Here is a 21,832-nt window from a genome sequence, read left to right on the forward strand (position 1 = left end):
CAAGCAGGGAAAAAGTCATGCTTCAGAAGCAGAATGAAGGGAAAGGTTCCCAGAGGAAGGGCTTAGAGAAGTGCTTGATGTGCCAGGCTCCAGTAAGCCACTGAGAGGCAGAGATAAAGCAAGCCCAGGACAGAGCTAGTGTGGAAGCAGCCAGGGGGAGCAGTCTGCCTTGAGGAACCCGTGAAAATGTTTCAGCATTTAGCTCAGTGGTTTTTTAGTGCTGTCAGTCTGACTCAAGCCTCTGCGATGAGACTTTCAAACATAAGTACAGCAGACAAGAGAGAACATAGGAAGAGACCATACAAGAGCATAATCCGGGAAGACCAGATGCACTTAGACATGTGGTGACTACCTCCATCCATACATCAAAACCAGACATATAATATGGTGTCAATTCTGTCCTGAGATCGGGTCTACAATTGTGTCTGATCTGGCCTTTGTCTTTCCAAATGTCCAGATTTCAAAACAGAACACAACTCACACATCAGTCCCTGGTTCAGAAGCACGTTTGTCAGCAATTCTTAGTTTTGTTTTCAATTTACAAATTTGGGGCAGTTGTAGTTTATGTTGCCAAGAATTTATCAAGTAAACCTAGGACTTGATCTTTCTGGGAACTATCTTGGACCACCAGCCTGAGTCTGGCCTCTCAACTGTAATGAAAAGATTTATCAATTACCTGCTAACATGATATCAGGACTCTCAACTGTAATGAAAAGATTTATCAATTACCTACTAACATGATATCACCTGGAAAGCAGAATCTCAAGCATGTCATGAGGAAGGGGATATGAGGATGGTTTTTATTTTGTGGTAAAATACACAATTAGACCTCCAGTCTCTACACAAGCAATAATAATGGTCTGTACTGCTAGTGTAGTGGATAAGGCAGCTCAAAACAATATTTGCTTCTCTGCATAAACAAGTTACATAAACCAAAATAGCAGTTTAGTCACATCCTAAGACATAGAATGTCATGTTGTACATTTTTGTATTGGGGTGACTGAGTCAAGGCATCTGAGAACTTATCATTTAGGAATTGCAGTCTGAGACATATGGCTAGTTGGTAACACATGGATGCCCAGCATAGAGTTTCTTTAGCAATCACAATCACATGTCAATGTCTTTGATGAGTACGGAATTCATACACAGTGTATGTTCTTACCAGCTCCTTACTGCTTGGCACCCTGAAATGCTAAGCACTTGCTACACCCAGTGAATTAGCTTCTCTCCCTGGCCATGTCCACTTCGTAAGAGACCTTCTGATAAAGGATGCTTCCTGGTGTCCTTCACTTGCTCACTGGTGTAGAACAGCACAGCCACATAGTGAGGGCTTGAAAATGAGCACTCCATTCAGTGACTGTAAAAGAGTCATAGATGGAACATGAAGGCAGGAGAAGTTTGTGGGTCTTCATAAGCATAAAATCTAGCATTCGGGAAATACAGTTCTTATTGTGGGTGAGTGTGTGTCCTCTTACATTTCTCTATAAAGAATGCAGCTATCTAACATTCCAAGAGCCTGAACCAGACTTCAATTACCTACCTCCAGTTATATGGGGAAAAATTCAATTTTACCAAACAATTTATTGATGTGATACCTTAGAAAGGCAAGGAAAAGCCATTCCAGCATATATAATATTAGATCATAAAAAACTAGATATGAAAAGATATTTCTTATATCTCAAGGGATGTAGCAGGTCCTCAGAATATGTACATCCCTGATAATCAGGACAAGTGGGCTGAGACCAGCATAGCTAAGTACTAACAATGCTTTCATATTTGGTATTGTAAAATCATTTGTCACTGTGGAACCCGTGTATAAGGAAAACATGAAATCTGCCAAATAAAAGATGAGGAAACAGGTCATGAGAGTGAGAACCCTCTGGGTAGCTCTGATCTCTGGCCTGGAATTGTTTGCAGACCTGGAGCTGTGAAGGTAGAGGACATGGACATGATGCTTATACAGATGGAGAGCCATGGACCCACTGCTCCAGCCCATGAGACCCTGGAAAATGACATCACGAAGAGCCATAAGAAAGAGGAACAGCCACTTGACCGTGTGCCTGGATGGCAGCATATAGCAATACCCAGTAAACATGCCAACTACAGAGCTGTTCATGCTACTGCCTGTGGTGATATAGTGCAGCAAGTTGGAGCTTATCAGGGAATTAAAGACCCAAAGGAGGAGGAGAAAGGCAAGAACATGCCATGGTGCCTGTGGTTTAAGCTTTCTCCACAAGGAGGTCCTGGGACTGATGGTGACAGCCTGGACCACACTGAGGAGACAGGTGGTGCAGATGGAAAGCCCACGGGCAACTCTTTCTAGATAAACTAGAGTTTTACAACCAACATCACCTAGAAAGTTTCTGATGTAAAAAAGTGTGACTATGTTTCTGACCCCTATGCAATAAATAATGACTGTGTTTACAAAAGCCAAGTGGATGAGAATAACATGTATATTTTTGTTCTCAGGACCCATGATGAAAGTATACACATGTCTCACAAATAAGGTGTTGTTCCCCATAACTCCAAGTCCAATAAGTGAAATAAAAATTATTCTCTGGATGAAGTCGCTCCATATTATCTTCATGGCTAAAACTAGGAAAAACCTGAGAATCATAAGGAAGTAAACATGACATATTCCGTGCCTGTCAGTTTTTCATATTGAAAGCAACAGTGTGTTATGTAAATGCACAATGTTCTTTGCTACAGCTCCCAGATTTTGTTCTTGGACCCTCTGTTCTTGGTTTCACTAACACGGAGATACTGATTCTGCTGCTGCTGCTGCTGCTGATAATGATGAAGATGAAGATGAAGATGAAGATGATGACAATTGGACATGAGCACCAAGCTGATGCCTTCTCAGCCTTCACAGAAGGTAATTCTTTATATCATCTATTTCTCATATTTTCCATGATAAATTCTAAAAAGGACAATATCATTCAGTTTCTAAGCCATGATATTTATGCATGGTCTTCCTTCCCTCCATTTTCAGATCCTCTTTGCAGACCTCTACAGAGTTATTTGTAGAAACACAGCGCAGTAATAACAGTATGTAGCTAATTCAAACAATACTTGGCCAAATGAAGTTGCTTCTCAGGGGAGGTCATATGAATTTTTCCAGCTCTGAATTGACCTTGGCAAAAAGTGACACATAGATTAATGAGATGCTATTTACTACATTTTTCTCTGAATTAGTTTCAGCCTCTCCTAAGCCCATGAAATACTGGAACTTCCCTGTGACAATGGTACATGTAATGTTCTCTTTGTAATTGGATTCCCAGCCATGATTCCTCATAGCCCACAGCTCCCACACGAGTCTCCTACAGTTTCCTGAGCCCCCAGGACTGTGCTGTCTGCTAATCTGCTCACATCACCTCTGTGCTGAGAAAACCTGACACATGCTCTAGTACATCTGTGATCTTCTTGTATTTTTAAGGAATCTTGAGATATCAATAATGCATATTGAAACATTTTTCTGAATAGCCTCACTCCTGAGTACAAAAATTATCCATTTTCTTCTATTCAGAAACAGTCAGAGAGAAATTTATATTTCATTTCTTTTCAATGCTAATCATTTTTGTGTGTTTGTATGTTTTGTTTGCACATATGTCTGGGCACCACTTGTGTGCCTGGTGCCTGCAGAGGCCAGAGTAAGGTCTTGGATCCCTGAAACTGGAGTCACACATGGTTGTTAGCTGCCCAGTGGGTGCTGATAATTGTGTCTGGGAATTCTGCAAGAGCAGTGAGTGCTCTTACCCTTCAAGACTGCTCTTCAGTCCACAGATACATTTTAAATTCACTTTCACACACTTCTTACCTCTACCAGCTAGAACGCATCCATTCAGTCTGTGTTTAACCAGGTAAATGAGGGTCTGAGGTGGAGGGAGGTCACACTGATTCTAGAAGCTTAAAGAACAGCACAGCTTTAGATAGAAATTTCAGGATTCACCAGAACATGCTTTGTGACCACCGATTGTGAATTAAAGTTATAGATTTCCCAATTCATATAATTTTCACTTCGACTATATTATTTATTTCGCTTATTTAAAAACTATTTTATATATAAATTATTATTAGAGTCAATGAACTAACATACTTAATACTTAGGGAAGTGCCCAGAATGTTTTAAATGTTAATTTTCTGAAGTAGATTGTCAGAGTTAGTAGGTAACCTCATGGTTGTATTAACCACATTTCTCATACTCTATGGTTTACATTAGGTTTAGAAAAGAAGAAATTCACAGTAAATAAAATTATGGTAAGAAACTAAGACTATTCTATCCGCAAAGGACTGAAATCGCCATAAGTTACACATCCCAGATCAAAGTTCTCAGTCTTTGGAGGTAAATCACATAAATTGTGCAGACGCTGTGGGAGCAGCAGCTTCTACTCCAGGATGAACTGCAGCTGCCTCTGTCTCCCACCCCGGCCTGTCCTGTGTAGGGAGCAGCTCACTCCCTTGTGGACACTGAAACAGTTCTGGATTTAAGTTAGAGAATGATTGACCATCTTTTCCCTAAATCCTGCCACTGTCCTCTCTCTGAGTGACAGCGAGTCTGCATCCTTCTCCAGGACACATCAGCCCTCCACAGGTTTCTTTCAATGTTAAAGAGCCCCATCCCCCATGACATGGCGGCACTCACCTGTGCAGTCTGTACAGAGCTCAGGGTGGGTGTCCTCACAGCACAGCCAGACCCTGTTTATCAACCTCAAGTCCTTGTGCTCAAGCAAGGTGTCAAGGTGTCAGGATGTCCCCACCAGTAGTTTGGCTTCATCAGGGGAACAGGCTCTTCTGTCTCCATCCCTGAGGGCAGCTCTGCCTTCTCCCTGGTGCTCTGCCATTTGCTGAACCCAGAAACTTTCTAATCCTAATTGCAGTGTCTGAGTAAGGAGAAGGGTGATGCGCAGTGTCTGAGGGGAGCTGCCCTTTGGACTTATCTGCACTCTTGCCTCTTTCCCTCCATGTACCAGCTAAACCAATAAGTGTTTTGGAAGAAATTTCTGATAACCTGAAGTGATCACTTTCTGAATAATTTTAAGCCTATTATTTAATAATAATACCAGATCATTGAGTACTACAGCCAAGAGCTGCCTTCAACATAATGTTTAGGACACAGTAGTAAAAAGACTATGGACCTGTTGTGCTCCAAGCACGACCGTGAACGCCAGCCATGTGCTTTACAGTTGGTCCTGAGTATTTTTTTCTCATACTATATTTTTTTTAATTTGTAGAATGTATTTTGATATTCTTTCTTTCTCCTGTCACCTAGCATATTCTCCATACCTTCCTATGCACCTTACTTCATGTTTGCTTTTTGTGTCATGCTCCCTCCCTCAAGAAAACTCCAAAGCTCAAATTAAATCAGAGTCAAAATAAATCAAAGGAATCAAATAATAAATCAAAGTGGGGGAGAGCTCAAACAGCACAGAATGAAATATCATAAAACATAAAACAAAATCAAAACAAATCATGGAGTTCACTTTGTGTTTGACAACTATTCGTGGGCAGAGGACCTGCCCTAGAGTTTGGTTAGAGAGAAGTGAGTGTCTTTCTCTCCAGCAGTTACTATGTACAAATAGGTTCTGTTTAATGATGGGACTTCATGTCTCCTTCGCTCTCTCAGTGCTGACCCTGGCTTACTTGAAGTTGTGTAGGTCTTGTGTGCTGCTATAGTTTGTGTGGTTCATTTGAACATCAATCTTGATGTATTTAGAACACACTGGTCCCTCATAGAAGTCTGTCTTTTCTGGGTCTTCCAGCCTTTGTGCTCAACTCTTCTGAATGGATCCCTGGGCCTTGAGAGCTGGGAGCTGATAAAAAACCTCCCATTCAGATCCCTTCTGGTGATTTGCAGATTATTTTTAAGTACTGTGAATGCTAGTTCAGAGGCCTGAAGCTGCTGATTTGGAACCAGCTTGACTTCTCTTCTTTGATGGGCATACATGTCTCCCTCAGCAAGGGCCTTACATTCGAGTTATGGAATGTAATCGACAGCTTTGGCAATATCCTGTAACATTTGAAGGAGTGTCAATAGGACACCTTTGGTCAGTGACTCAACAAGATGCTACCCATTCTTGGCCTGGGAAGTTTACTTATTGATATAAAATGTCTAGTCGGGACGTTTTGCCCTCATTATAAGGTGACTGACTCATTTCCTTTCACATACATGTGTATCTTTGGAAGCTTGTATAGTAGTAGTGTTCTCTATGGCTTCTCCAAAGGACTTAAGTGTTAGTTGCCCCTCTCTTCATTCTCTCCCTTACCCTTCATTTCCACCGCCCTCATTGTTTCATCCTAATGATACTGTTTTCTAGTTCCCTTTCCTTGGTAAATCCCATTCTCACTCCTGATCCCTCACTAGGCACCTGACCTCTGTAGTGACATAGATTATAGCACATGTAGTGAAAGCTTAAGGGTTAACATCCGTATATAAGAGAAATCACGTGATAAATTTCCTTTAGTGCCTGAGTTACCTCTGTCAAAATGAATGTTTCCAGTTCCATCTAAATGTGCAATTTCATTTTTTAAACAGTTGAATAGCTTTCTACTCTTTAAACTTAACCACATTTTCATTATGCATTCATCAGTGGATGGACGTTTAGCCAGAATTCAGATTCTGGCTATTATGAGTAGAGCAGCAGTGAGCATGAATAAGGAATGCCTCTTTAGTAACTTGAACTTTGGATATATTTCACACTTGGGCTATCTGGATCAGAAGGAAGCTAGATTCTTGGCTTCCTGAGGAGCCTCCACAGTGATCTCTGTAGTGACTCTCTAATCGTGAACTCACATGAACACTTAACAGTTATTTTCCTTTCTGGGAATCCTCGCTGGCATGCACTTTTTCATTGATCTTGGTCATTCTGGAGTAAGATGAAATTTTGTAGTAATTTTAATTTATATGCATATTATGGCTAAGAGTGTAGAACACATCTTTATGTGTTTGTTGTCCATTGGTTTTATCTTTTGAGAAGTCTGTTTAGATCCATATTCCATTTTCAAATTGGGTTAGGTGTTTGCTAGATGTCCAGTTTATATATATGTATATATTTTTATATATATTAACCCACTGTCAGATGTATAATAGGTGAAGATCTTCTGCTACTATGTAGCTTGTGACGTTGACTGAATGGTAGTGGCCTTTGGTACACAGAGCCTTTTATTTTTATGAGGCTCCATTTATTAATTTTTGGTCTGAATGTATATACATTGTTTTCAAAAAGTCTTTTCCTGTGTCAGTGATTCAAGCCTATTTCTTACACTGTCATATACTATATTCAACATATCAGGTCTCATGATGAGATGCTTTAACCATTGGAAGTTGGTTTTTTTTTTTTTTTCTTTAACTTTTTATTAGTTCTTTGTGAACTTCCAACCATGCACCCCAGTTCCACTCATCTTCCCTCCCCTGGTATCTACTCTCTACACATGCAATCTCCCTTGCAATAGATCAAAACTAAACTTGTGGAAACTGTCGTGTGTCACAGTGTGTCCCATAGTATGACTCATTGGTCTGGTATGAGGACTCTGGCTTTTGATTCAATCAATACAGGAACCTCACTGGGACTCCTTGAATGTCCTGTTGTTGTTCTGTGTCCTGAAGAGCCTATAGGTTTGGAGCTGTAGGACCAGCTTCTACCTGCACTCCAGCAGTTCATCAGTGGGGTAGATGTTGGGATGGGCCAACTCAAAGCCCTGGATCTGAGCTGGTCAGCCTGCCTTTTTTCCTGCTCTAATGCCCCCAGCACACCCTCAACCTCAGCAACCAGGGTCATCTCTACTGTGCTGCCCAGATAAGGAGCAAGGCCTGCTCTCTTTATGAAGAATTGTATTGAAGTTTTGAAGGGAGGTTGCATTGAATCTGTAAATGTGTAAGGATGCCCATTTTTCACATTTTAATTTTCTGGTGTCTACTTAAATTAATTTCTTCAATGTCTTAATGTTTTTATTTTATAAATCTTTCTCTTACTTAGAGTTAGCCTAAGATCTTTTTAAGGCTATTGTAAAAAGTACTGTTTCTCTGATTTTTCCTTCAATAGGTTTGTCTTTTATATATAAAATCCTGCTAGTTTTTGTGCAACATTTTGTATCTTGCTACTTTGCTAAAAGTACTTATCAGATGTAGACATTTCCTAGGGCTTTTTCCTGTACTCATTGAGCATGTGAGAGACATTTTCTCAGTTTCTCTCAATGCATACGCAAAGATCCAACCAAAAGTCAATCCCTGTGAATCAGCACAAGAGGGCTAAAAGTTGTATAAACAAAGGTCAGAAATTCTTGAATATTTATTATCAAGGAATTTTCCACTAAAGAGAGACTTAAAGTTAGAGAAAAGTTACAATCTAACTAGTAAAAGAAAACAAAACAGAGCATCAGAAGGAGGACACTTTGAGCAGCTCTCAGCTCAGGGGGAGTTCTGGAGAGAAGCTTGGAGTTCTGAAGGTAGAGGACCTTCTGGTGGTGCTTGTGGAGAAGAAACACCATGTAGCCACTGGCCCCGCCCATGGCACCCTGGAACACTGCATCTCTCAGGACTATGAGGACGAGAAAAATTCATTTTGTTGTCTGTTTGGTAGGATAAAATAGCAATAGTTTTGATCATTCTTATGTTGTGACATATTGAGACTTATACTTGCGATGGAATGGATCACTTTCACACTGGCTAAAGCATTGAGCATCCAAAAGAATGAGAAGAATGGAAGGATGTGCCATGCAGACTTTGGCCTGAGCCTCCGCCACCCAGATGCTCTGGGACTGATGGTGATGGCCTGAACCACAGTGAGGAGACTGGTGGTACAGATGGAGAGGCCACGGGACACCCTCTCTAGGTAAACAATGATCTTACAGCCTATGTCATCCAGAAAGTTTCTCAGAGCAAAAGCTGCTAATGTCTTTGGTAATCTTTTTTCAAGAAGGAGTATGATGTTTGTAAAAGCCATGTGGATGAGAATAAATATGGGTTTCTTCTCAGGGCTTCCCCATCAACTGAACATGTAATTCACAGAAACAGACATGTTCCCCAGAGTGCCAATCAGCGTCATGAAGAGGAAAATCATTTTCTCAAAAAGTTCAAAACCATTTTTACTTTTTAGTTAGAAAAATGTGTATCCAGGATGAAAAGACCTTTTCCAGAAAGCAACAGTAATGCTAGACATGGATCTGAACAGCACACTGCACCGTGGCATTTTCTGCTGTTCAAGAGGCAGTATTGGGCACATGCCATGTCCCAGATTTGGTTCCTCAATCTCCCCGTTTTTCTGTACCCTGGCATATTGTGTGTGCTCTTGCAGATGAGTTTAACTGTTATTCAAGATTAAAGCTTTCAAAGGAATATGTTTTTCCTTTACACTAGCAAAACTGACTTGTTTAAGTGTGTGTGTCTAACTATGTCTGTGTGCCTGAATTATTCTCATTAACTTTCAGAATAGCTGAATTGCACTCTGATTTCTCCACCGAAATTTTCTTCACTGTTTTTTTACTCATTTCATCATGTTTGCTATCCAACTTCCAAAGTCTGAGGCTCCTTATTATTTGAATCTTGATCAGATTACCCATTTCTATATTTTATCTGGGCATAAAACCTTATAACTCCAATTTCTACATAATGATATTTAATTTTTTATCCTGACCATTCTGTGATTTCACTCCATAAAAATGTTCATTAGTTACCATTAAAATATAGTTCTCAATGACAATTCAGTTGTAATAACCGTTCCAGATAGGGTCCTGCAGTTACAGCTGAATCATTGAAAGATATGCTGAAAAATTTATGTTACCCCAGGTTGTAGTGAGGGTGGGTGTCTAGCAGAACCCTGTGTTGTTTTCTAGGAGAGAGGCTAGCAGAGAGCTGTAAGCATAGTAGATGACTTCAGGGCCTCTGTGTCTACAGTGAGTGACTTCAAGTCATTTAAGGGAGCAAAGAGCAGCTCTGGACCAGGGGACAATGATGAGGTGAACAGGAAAATTGGATTAATGACATGTTATGTGCTGCCATGAGAAGTTTTGAGTTCTGAGTCCTCAGTACCATCTGTACCTAACACGGTAGCTTGGACTTTATTTCTGTGAGCACGGATTCCAACATCTAAGAGATCATGCTGCCATTTGCCTCTGTGGGGCTTTTTGAACAGCAGTTATGACACTTGGCTCTGCAGCCTCTTGATTTTGCCTGCACCCGTCTAGCAGCTGATATGGGCAAAGCTGGACCTGAAAGAGAATTCAAAGGCCTTGGTGACTGCCTGGTTAAGATCAACAAATCTGATGGCCCTGTACCAAGGTTTTAATGTGTCAGTACAGGGCATTATCATCTACCAACCTGCTTGCTTTGCTATCTATGACACTGCAAAGGGAATGCTCCCAAATCCCAAGAATATTCACATCTCCATCAGCTCGATGACTGCAGTCTGTTACTGCTGTTGCTGGCCTGACGTCTTATCCTTTTGACACAGTTTGCCGTTGTATGATGATGCAGTCTTGACACAAAGGAACTGATATCATGTGTACTGGCACACTTGACTGCAGGCAGAAGATTGCTCACTATGAAAGAAGCAAGGCTTTTTTCAAGGGCATATGGTCCAATGTTCTCAGAGGTGTGGGTTGTGCTTTTGTCTGTGTCTTGTATGATGCGATCAAGAAGTACACACAATTATGTCCTGGGTGATCTTCCCGAGAACAGGTATATTGTATAATATACCATATTCTTAAACATTCTGGACAGATTCTCTGGGCTTGTCTGTTATCAACAGAGGCTATTTACCTGTTGAAAAGCAGGAAGCAATAATATTCCTCTGATCAGTTTTCTCTCGCCCCCCCAATTTTATTGGATATTCTCTGTATTTACACTTCAAATGTTATAACCTCCCTCCCCTAGATCCCTTCCTTCCTCCCCCTCAGCTTGCTTTCATGAAGATGCCCCCTCTCCCAATCACCCTCTCCACCTCAGTGCCTTGGCTGATGATGATATTGTTCTCTCCCATGAGGTTGCAAACCTTTCAACTCCTTTAGTCCTTTCTCTAGCTCTTTCATTGGGGTCCCTGTGTTCACTCTGATGTTTAGCTGCAAGCATCCTCATCTGCATCTATGTGACTCTGGGAGAGCCTCTGAGGAGACATCCATGTCTGGTTCCTGACAGTAAACCCTTCTTGGCATCAGCAATAGTGCTTGAGTTTGGTGGCTGCATATGGGGTGGTTCTCCTGGTGAGGCACTCTCTGTAGATCTTTTCTTCAATCCCTGCTTCTCTATTTGGCCTTGTATTTCCTCCCCTGTTTTGCTCTCCCTTCTAAGAAGGTCTGAGGCATCCACATTCTGGTCTTCCTTCTTTTTAAGCTTCATAAGTTCTGTGGATGGTTTCTTGAATATTCTGAGATTCTTTTTTTTGGGGGGGGGGCAGGTGCTAGTATCTGCTTACATGTGAGTACATACCATTTTCTGACTGGGTTATATCACTCAGGATGATAGTTTCAAGTTCCATCCATGTTCCTAGGAATTTCATGAACCTGTTATTTATAATAGCTGAGTAGTACTCCACTGTGTATATGTACCTTTTTTGAGGAACCGTCAGACTGATTTCCAGAGTGGTTGTACCAGTTTACAATCCCACCAACAGTGTAGCAGTGTTCCTCTTTCTCCATATCCTCACCAGCATATGCTGTCACTTGAGATTTTGATCTTAGCCATTCTGACTGGTGTGAGGTGGAATTTTAGGGTTGTTTTGATTTGCATTTTCCTGATAACTAGGGATGTTGAGCATTTCTTTAGGAGCTTTTCAGCTATTCGATATTCCTCAATTGAGAAGTATCTGTGTAACTCTGTACCCCATTTTTAATAGGATTATTTGATTCTTTAAAGTCTAACTTCTTGAGTTCTTTGTGTATATTGAATACTAGCTCTCTATCAGATGTAGGATTGGTAAAGATATTTTCCCAATCTGTTGGTTGCCGTTTTGTCCTTTTGACAGTGTCCTTGGCCTTACAGAAGCTTTGCAATTTCATGAGGTCCCATTTGTCAATACTTAGAGCACAAGCCATTGGTGTTCTGTTCAGAAAGTTTTCCCCTTATGTATTCTAAGCTCTTCCCAACTTTTTGTTCTATTAGTTTCAGTGTACCTGGTTTTAGGTGGTCTTTGATCCACATGCATTTGAGCTTTGTACAAGGAGATAAAAAGGAATTGATTTGCATTCTTCTGCATGCTGTCTGCCAGTTGAACCAGCACCATTTGTTGAAGAGGCTGTCCTTTTTCCATTGGATATTTTTAGCTCCTTTGTCAAAGATCGAGTGACCAGAGGTATGTGGATTCATTTCTGGGTCTTCGATTCTGTTCCATTGATCTACCTGCCTGTCTCTGTACCAATACCAGGCAGTTTTTATCACAATTGTTCTGTAATACAGCTTGAGGTCAGGGATGATGATTCCCCCAGATGGTTTTTTTTTTTTATTGTTGATAATGGTTTTTCCTATCCTGGGTTTTTTTATTATTCCAAATGAACTTGTAAATTGATCCTTCTAACTGTATGAAGAATTGAGTTGGAATTTTGATGGTGATGGCATTGAATTTGTAATTTTCCTTAGGTAAGATGTCCACTTTTACAATGTTGATGTTTCCAATACATGAGCATAGGAGATCATTTCATCTTCTGAGGTCTTCTTCTATTTCCTTCTTCAGAGACTTTGAAGTTCTTGTCATACAGATCCTTCACTTGCATGGTTAGGGTCACACCAAGGTATTTTATATTCTTTGTGACTATTGTGAAGGGTGCCAATTCTCTAATTTCTTTCTCAGCATGTTTGTCCTTTGAGTAGAGGAAGGCTACTGATGAGAGTGGGCCGGAAGTCTGTGCTCCCAGGCAGTTCCATTGCCTGTGCCATGAGAGTTCTGGTTGGCCTCTACCGGGATAGACAGTGGGCAGAAGAAGTTGAGTCACCCTTCCACTTCTGATTACGAGCACTTCTGCAGCTCTTCTGAGCTCCCAGAGACCTGTGGGCATGCGGGACCCTGGTCATGATAAAACTGGGCTGGGTCTGGCCTTGGGCCGGAGGTGTGTCCAGTTTTCTCTTAAAGCCATTTCAATAATGACAATAATGATGAGACTCTGTCGCGCCCAACCTCGACCAGCAAGGAAGACAACACGACCTGGGGAAGATCTTCTTCAAGCAGTTTATTCAGGATCCTTGAACAAGCTTCTGCTTCACTTCTGCCTCTGTCTCCGCCCCCGGGGGAAGGCCCACACAGGCTTAAATCCCTTGTAAGCCACGTGGGCCCTGCAGATGGGCTGCTTCAATTCGGAAGCAGGCAAGCTGAACAGGCACAGTCAAATAAGGAGTTGTTTATGACTGAGAGGTGGAAAGCAGAAACCAGCTCCATCTTTGGGGTGTGGTACCTTGCAGCTCTCTACAGGACTCAATCATATTTTTTTATTTCAGTCACTCCTGATAATAAAAAAATTGAAGAAATGAAAATATCCAAAACCAAAAGAAGAAGAAGAGAAGGAGGAGGAGAAGGAGGAGGAGGAGGAGGAGGAGGAGGAGGAGGAGGAGGAGGAAGAAGAAGAAGAAGAAGAAGAAGAAGAAGAAGAAGAAGAAGAAGAAGAAGAAGAAGAAGAAGAAGAAGAAGAAGAAGAAGAAGAAGAAGAAGAAGAAGAAGTAGTAGAGTGGCCAGTGGTCTTAACTGCTGAGACATTTCTCCAACCCTTTGCTGGAAATTTTAATCTAAGGTTTTTGTTTAGAATTTTACAGAACCCTCCTGTCTGTCCCACAATGGTTTTAAAGATCCTGAGAGAAAAAAATTTATATTTCAGCAAGAGTATAAATATCCATAACCTTGAGTGGGGGACATTTACTTTCTAAATTAGAATCAAGAAGTGGGGAAGAAGTCAAAAAGCAAAATATGTATAAATACATTTATCATCCTAATTTTATATAACACACAAAAATTAGCAGGTTTTTATATATAAAACATGAACCTACTGAGAGAAAAAAAATCAGAGAAACAGTACTTTTCACAATAGCCTTAAAAAGATCTTAGGCTAACTGTAAGTAAGAAAAAAATTTATAAAATAAAAATATTAAGACATTGAAGAAATTAATTGAAGTAGACACCAGAAAATAAAAAGACTCCCGTACAGGATTAATATTGTGAAAAATCCTGACAAAACAAGTTTACAGATTCAATGCAGCCTCCCTCCCAAATTTCAGCATAGTTCTTCACAAAAATCTAAAAGGAACAATCTTAAATTTCATATGAAAATTGAAAAACCAGGATAGCTAAAAACAATCCTGAGTAATTAACACAGAAGGAGGTGTCACCTTCCCAGATTTCAAGTTGTATCATAGCCCTATAGTAATAAAACAGAAGAGGTATTGTTATGAAAACAGACATGGTGATCAATGAGACTGAACTGAAGACTCAGACACAAGTCTACACAGGTGTGGACACTGTTTTGACAAAGATACAAACTGGAGAAACAAAGGAGGGTTTTATTTTATTTCATAACCATTTTACACATGTTTGCAGATGGAGGCAGGCAACCTGAAAAGCTTAGCATTTTTTTCTTATAAAGTCTGCCAGTGGCAGAATAATGTATTTGTAACCCAGAGACCATTAAACAGAAAACTTTAAAAACAAACAGCCATCTATATAAATTCAAAAATGTTAGCATCAGTTTTTTTTTCTGTTTTTTTTTTTAATTTTATAGACTTTTATATTATATTTAATAAACTTAAAAGTCTTAAAGTAGAGAAAATTTATGTTTTAGCTGCTTTAGAGCAAATAGTGACTTTTCAGCTGGGGTTGTTTTGTTTTCTCTTTGTCCTAGAGTCAGATCGCTTTCTGACCCCAGACAGAGATTTTGGAAGAACATTTTAAGCAAACGTGCTTGGGTCTGGAAAAGGAGAGACTCATATCCAGCTCCAGAGCCAGCTTTTAACAAAGTAGAACAGCCTAAAACAATTGCCCCAGGGCAGTGCTGCTAGGTGGTCACAGCTGGAGCTCCATGGTCAGAGACAAGAAGCAGCTGGGAGATAAAGCAAGCAGGGAATAGTCATGCTTCAGAAGCAGAATGAAGGGAAAGGTTCCCAGAGGAAGGGCTTAGAGAAGTGCTTGATGTGCCAGGCTCCAGTAAGCCACTGAGAGGCAGAGATAAAGCAAGCCCAGGACAGAGCTAGTGTGGAAGCAGCCAGGGGGAGCAGTCTGCCTTGAGGAACCCGTGAAAATGTTTCAGCATTTAGCTCAGTGGTTTTTTAGTGCTGTCAGTCTGACTCAAGCCTCTGCGATGAGACTTTCAAACATAAGTACAGCAGACAAGAGAGAACATAGGAAGAGACCATACAAGAGCATAATCCGGGAAGACCAGATGCACTTAGACATGTGGTGACTAACTTCATTCATACACCAAAACCAGACATATAATAGGTGTCATCTCTGTCCCTGAGACTGGGTCTACAATTGTGTTTGGTATTGCATTTGTCTCTCCAAATGTTGGGACTCTAAAACAGAACACAACTCACAATTCATGTTTCAGGACACATTTGGTTTTGCTTTCAATTTACAATTTTCACATAGTTGTAGTTTATGTTGCCAAGAATTTATCAAGTAAACCTAAGACTTGATCTTTCTGGGAACTATCTTGGACCACCAGCCTGAGTCTGGCCTCTCAATTGTAATTAAAAGATTTACTGATAACATGCTAACAGGGTGACAATCTAAAAGTATAATCACAAGCATGTCATGAGGAAGGGGATATGAGGATGGTTTTTATTTTGTGGTAAAATACACAAGTAGACCTCCAGTCTCTATACAAGCAATAATAATGGTCTGTACTGCTAGTGTAGTGGATAAGGCAGCTCAAAACAATATTTGCTTCTCTGCATAAACAAGTTACATAAACGAAAATAGCAGTTTAGTCACATCCTAAGACATAGAATGTCATGTTGTACATTTTTGTATTGGGGTGACTGAGTCAAGCCATCTGAGAACTTATCATTTAGGAATTGCAGTCTGAGACATATGGCTAGTTGGTAACACATGGATGCCCAGCATAGAGTTTCTTTAGCAATCACAATCACATGTCAATGTCTTTGATGAGTATGGAATTCATACACAGTGTATGTTCTTACCAGCTCCTTACTGCTTGGCACCCTGAAATGCTAAGCACTTGCTACACCCAGTGAATTAGCTTCTCTCCCTGGCCATGTCCACTTCGTAAGAGACCTTCTGATAAAGGATGCTTCCTGGTGTCCCTCACTTGCTCATTGGTGTAGAACAGCCCCGCCACGTAGTGAGGGCTTGCAAATGAGCAGTGGAGTCAGCGATCATGAAAGAGCCGTAGACGGAACACGAAGGCAGGAGAAGTTTGTGGGTCTTCATAAGCATAAAATCTAGCATTCGGGAAATACAGTTCTTATTGTGGGTGAGTGCATGTCCTCTTACATTTCTTTATGAAGAATGCAGCTATTTACCCTGCATGATAGGAGTGGTGGGGTGGCGGGATAGTCAGCATCCCTGCCTACTTCCTACAGCCTGATCCAGTCTTCAATTACCTAGCTGCAGTCACAGGTAAAGAAAAAATTATTTTATCAATCAATTTATTGTTATAATACATTAGTATGATATGGCAAAGCCATTTTGTTGTATATGACATTAGATTATATAGACCTGATATATAAAGAAATATATTATTTTTCAGGGGACACAGCAGGTCTTAGCCATATGGACATCCCAGATAATCAGGACAAAGGGGCTGAGACCAGCATAGCTAAGTACTAACAATGCTTTCATATTTGGTATTGTAAAATCATTTGTCACTGTGGAACCTATGTATAAAGAGAACATAAAATCTGCCAAATAAAAGAAAAGGAAACAGGTCATGAGAGTGAGAACCCTCTGGGTAGCTCTGATCTCTGGCCTGGAATTGTTTGCTGACCTGGTGCTGTGAAGGTAGAGGACATGGACATGATGCTTATACAGATGGAGAGCCATGGACCCACTGCTCCAGCCCATGACACCCTGGAAAATGACGTCACGAAGAGCCATGAGAGAGAGGAACAGCCACTTGACCGTGTGCCTGGATGGCAGCATATAGCAATACCCAGTAAACATGCCAACTACAGAGCTGTTCATGCTGCTGTCTGCTGTGATATAGTGCAGCAAGTTGGAGCTTATCAGGGAATTAAAGACCCAAAGGAGGAGGAGAAAGGCAAGAACATGCCATGGTGCCTGTGGTTTAAGCTTTCTCCACAAGGAGGTCCTGGGACTGATGGTGACAGCCTGGACCACACTGAGGAGACAGGTGGTGCAGATGGAAAGCCCACGGGCAACTCTTTCTAGATAAACTAGAGTTTTACAACCAACATCACTTAGAAAGTTTCTGATGTAAAAAAGTGTGACTATGTTTCTGACCCCTATGCAATAAATAATGACTGTGTTTACAAAAGCCAAGTGGATGAGAATAACATGTATATTTTTGTTCTCAGGACCCATGATGAAAGTATACACATGCCTCACAAATAAGATGATGTTCCCCATAACTCCAAGTCCAATAAGTGAAATGAAAATTATTCTCTGGATGAAGTTACTCCAAATCATCTTCATAGCTAAACTAGAAAAAACCTGAGAATCATAAGGAAGTAAACATGACATATTTCATGCCTGTCAGTTTTTCATATTGAAAGTAACAGTGTGTTATGTAAATATGCACAATGTTCTTTGCTACAGATCCCAGATTTTGTTCTTGGACTGTCTGTTTTTGGTTTCACTGACATTAGATGCTGATTCTGCTGCTGCTGCTGATAATGATGAAGATGAAGATGAAGATGAAGATGAAGATGATGACAATTGGACATGAGCACCAAGCTGATGCCTTCTCAGCCTTCACAGGAGGTAATTCTTTATATCATCCATTTCTCATATTTTCCATGAGAAATTCTAAAAAGGACAATATCATTCAATTTCCAAGCCATGATATTTATGCATGGTGTTCCTTCCCTCCCTTCTCAGATCCTCTTTGCAGACCTCTACAGAGTTATTTGTAGAAACACAGCGCAGTAATAACAGTATGTAGCTAATTCAAACAAGGGTGATACTTGGCCAAATGAAGTTGCTTCTCAGGGGAGGTCATATGAATTTTTCCAGCTCTGAATTGACCTTGGCAAAAAGTAACACATAGATTAATGAGATGCTGTTTACCACATTTTTCTCTGAATTAGTTTCAGCCTCTCCTAAGCCCATGAAATACTGGAACTTCCCTGTGACAATGGTACATGTAATGTTCTCTTTGTAATTGGATTTCCAGCCATGATTCCTCATAGCCCACAGCTCCCACACGAGTCTCCTACAGTTTCCCGAACCCCCAGGACTGTGCTGTCTGCTAATCTGCTCACATCACCTCTGTGCTGAGAAAACCTAACACATGCTCTAGTACATCCCTGATCTTCTTGTATTTTTAAGGAATCTTGAGATATCAATAATGCATATTGAAACATTTTCCTGAATAGCCTCACTCCTTTGTACAAAATTTATCCATTTTCTTCTATTCAGAAACAGAGAGAAATTTATATTTCATTTCTTTTCAATGCTAATCATTTTTGTGTGTTTGTATTTTTTTTTTTTTTTTTTTTTTTTGCATATATGTCTGGGCACCACTTGTGTGCCTGGTGCCTGCAGAGGCCAGAGTAAGGTCTTGGATCCCAGAAACTGGAGTCACACATGGTTGTTAGCTGCCCAGTGGGTGCTGATAATTGAGTCTGGGAATTCTGCAAGAGCAGTGAGTGCTCTTACCCTTCAAGACTGCTCTTCAGTCCACAGATACATTTTAAATTCACTTTCACACACTTCTTACCTCCACCAGCTAGAACGCATCCATTCAGTCTGTGTTTAACCAGGTAAATGGGGGTCTGAGGTGGAGGGAGGTCACACTGATTCTAAAAGCTTAAGGAACAGCAGAGTACTGGGAACAGCATCTCATGATAGGGACTGGCAGCAGTAGGCCAGGATGGAAACATCTCAGAAGCCTGCTGCAGCTTCCAGTAAAGAAGGGTAAGAATGGAGAGTTCCTCATTCCCCACGATGTCAGACAGCTCTGAGCTGCCAGTCTCTTCCACTGAACCAAGCAGACTTCAGCTGTGTGGTTGCTCAACCACCATACTGTCACCCCATTGTTTCAACAACTGGTCTGTGCTGCAAGAAAGAGTGTGCCTTCTCTCCATCTACCAGTTACTCCAGCCAATTTCCTCTTGCTATGCGTTCACTCCTCTTCGCCCAGTTAATAGATTTTCCTTGGGCTGCTGCACAAGATTCCTATTGGACTTATTTACCTGATCTTCTCTTGGTTCACATGGCAACTTGGAACTTGTTAAGGTGACGACTAATAATACTGATCTGCTTGGAGGAAAAAGCAGTTCTTACTTGCAAGAATGAACTTTGACCGGCTATAACTATTCTGGAATCCTTGATTCCCTTCCCAAATGCTTTACTGTTAGAAATGACACTGAAGGCTGTCTCTCTTTAGAGGAGACAGCGTCAATCTTGGAGTCTCTAAACCCTCTGAAATATTCGCCTGTTGCCAATTCTGCCCGTTAGCGAGATATTTGGTTTTTAAAATTATTTTTACCCTCTAAAGGTGGTTTTCATTATTCTCCTTCATCTTTTTTTAACCTCTTTTGCCTTCCGTTTGGTCTGATGTCAGAATGGTGAGGGGCCCATCTCTGTCTGGAAGAGTACTCCTATCAATGGCTACCCTAAATGGTGGTCTTGTGGTTTTCCCTCCAAAGCTGTGTACTTCACTTCCTTTAACTTTACAGATCAAGCTTTTAAATTCTTAGATTGGTCTATTAGTTAATCCAGAACATGATTATACTATGCAACTGAAACAGTATAGGTATACCAAGGGAGAAGCTTCCTTACCTCCCTCCCTTGCTAATGCCTGGTGGGCCCCTGCATGGGTTTCCCCTACCTTTCACCCAACCTTTAATTCCCACTTACTTCCTGTCCAGCCTGATCTGTATCATCTTTTTACTGCTACTCGCAAAATAACACTTATTAGACCTCACTCTGAGGTTAAGAGAAATTCGGCTTCAGTTTTAGCCTGCGTGGCTGCTCCTTTCTCTGTTTTCTCCTCTGAAGAGCATGGTGACTTTTTTCTCTTGTCCAAGAGAGTCATGGAGGTTATCATGTCACTTTCATAAATTGTCAATTATCTAATTGCCTTACTGTTACAAGGAAAAATGTTTTTGTCATGTTACCATGGGTGTCTTGTGTACTTTTGCCTGTCTATATTAATGGGACATGGTTTTCTAATCCTGACATAGATTCATCGTGCCTCCTTTATATTTCGAAGAGGTGGGTGTTTTGTGGCTGCCTTAACTCTAGGCATCACTGCTCTGATTGGTGTACTTTCTTCTTTATGCTTTACCTACTACTTCTTTAGTCAAGAAAGCTCTCATTGCTCATCATGTGGACCAGCTATCTAAGAATGTCAATAATGCTTTGTTGATTCAAGGAAAGATAGACGGTGTGAAGACTGGTTCAATGCCCTAGAAGACACAGTTCTTCATATGACAGGAAACTCAAAATATTAAGGTCAGATCCAGTAAATAATCAAATTTTTAAAAATTAAGGTCAGATTATCAGTACAGTGTCATTATTTATTTAGATGGATCTGAGTTACTCCCCTGCCGTATAACGAATCTACTCATGACTGGGGAAGTATTCAAAAGCATATTAGAGGCTTGTGGAGTCATTCATCCACATCTATGACTATTGATGTTTGGCACCATAAAATTTCAATATTAGCAATTCCCACATTGGCCCTGCTTTTTTTGGAGGAAGTGGCTACTGCCTTTGCCTCCTCTGTGGATTCCTTTGTGCAAGATGTGATCTGGAAATCATTTTTATAGAACGCCACCATTGCTGTTGGACTTTTCTTACTTTGTCTTATTATTTTTCAAGTTGTCACCTCATTAATTCGAGACTCACTCTCAGCCTTAACTGTGGATTTCTGTACCCTAAGACTTCTTAAACAAAAAGTGGGAGATTCTGGGGACAGCATACCATGACAGGGACTGCCAGCAGTAGGCTGGGATGGAGACAGCTCAGAAGCCTACGGCAGCTCCTTGTAGAAAAGGATGGCATCTGGGACCCTGAGAAGCAGAAGACACATCCCTCCTGGGGACCTGCCATCTGAAATAAGAGACAGCTTGCAGTAGGCCTGGATGGAGACACCTCAGGAGCCCACTGCAGCTCTTTGTAAACAACAGTTGTTCCCATTTCTGTTAACCTCTGCCCTAGACAAAGGCTGTACAAATTTTATTTGTGAGTGATTGCTTTTCAGTTGGTCTTGGTGTGCCTAATTATTCTACTATATCTGACTTTCCTATTTCTTTCTCCTGCTCTGGTGAGTTCTGTGATACTAGATGATCCTTGGTGTAATAATTCTTAAACAATTAACAATTGAGGCACAGGGGCACAACACAGGATAATCCTAATGGCCCAGGTGCATGCTGTGTGCTCTCATCTCAGAAACAATGTAATAACTGCACAATGGTAGTTTCAGACTAATGCTTGTCTTGCAAAGAAAGTTTGAAGAAGTTATTAGAAACTGACTAGAGTCAACATTGGGAGCCCAAGAAAGAAAAAAGTTATTGAAGTTATTAAATAAGTTTTGCACAGCATTTGAGAGTTGTTCCTGGATAAGAAAGTATAGAATGCATAAAATTATAAACTAGTAAAACTAAGTCAAAATACTGGGATTCTTAGAAGAGTCACTGTGTGCAATGCGCAGAAGCTGAAAACTAGCGGAACTGCTGAGTTAAAGGTTAACTTGATTCTTTCTGGCCACGGCCTGG

The 21,832-nt window shown here is 40.8% G+C and overlaps 1 protein-coding gene and 3 pseudogenes across 4 annotated transcripts; 1 reads left to right on the forward strand and 3 right to left on the reverse strand.

Annotated features, from left to right (window-relative positions):
* Nucleotides 1-1,678: 1,678 nt before the first annotated feature.
* Nucleotides 1,679-2,636, reverse strand: LOC308422067 (putative vomeronasal receptor-like protein 4; annotated as a pseudogene). Its single transcript has one exon. The product of its transcript is annotated as a putative vomeronasal receptor-like protein 4 (transcript).
* Nucleotides 2,637-8,217: 5,581 nt separating this feature from the next.
* On the reverse strand, nt 8,218-9,079 carry LOC308421878 (vomeronasal type-1 receptor 4-like; annotated as a pseudogene). The gene has a single exon. The product of its transcript is annotated as a vomeronasal type-1 receptor 4-like (transcript).
* Nucleotides 9,080-9,153: 74 nt separating this feature from the next.
* On the forward strand, nt 9,154-10,657 carry LOC308422068 (ADP/ATP translocase 2-like; annotated as a pseudogene). The gene is made up of 3 exons: nt 9,154-9,205; nt 9,890-9,951; nt 10,152-10,657. The product of its transcript is annotated as an ADP/ATP translocase 2-like (transcript).
* A 6,016-nt stretch (nt 10,658-16,673) lies between these two features.
* LOC308421883 (putative vomeronasal receptor-like protein 4) lies at nt 16,674-17,644 on the reverse strand (the record flags this gene model as incomplete). Its single annotated transcript, XM_080918353.1, has 1 exon — nt 16,674-17,644. The coding sequence occupies exon 1, from the start codon at nt 17,628-17,630 to the stop codon at nt 16,674-16,676; it is 957 nt and encodes a 318-aa protein (XP_080774479.1). The 5' UTR covers nt 17,631-17,644.
* Between the last annotated feature and the right edge of the window lie 4,188 nt (nt 17,645-21,832).

Source organism: Micromys minutus (assembly GCF_963924665.1).
Source record: "Micromys minutus genome assembly, chromosome: 6".
NCBI lineage: Eukaryota > Metazoa > Chordata > Mammalia > Rodentia > Muridae > Micromys > Micromys minutus.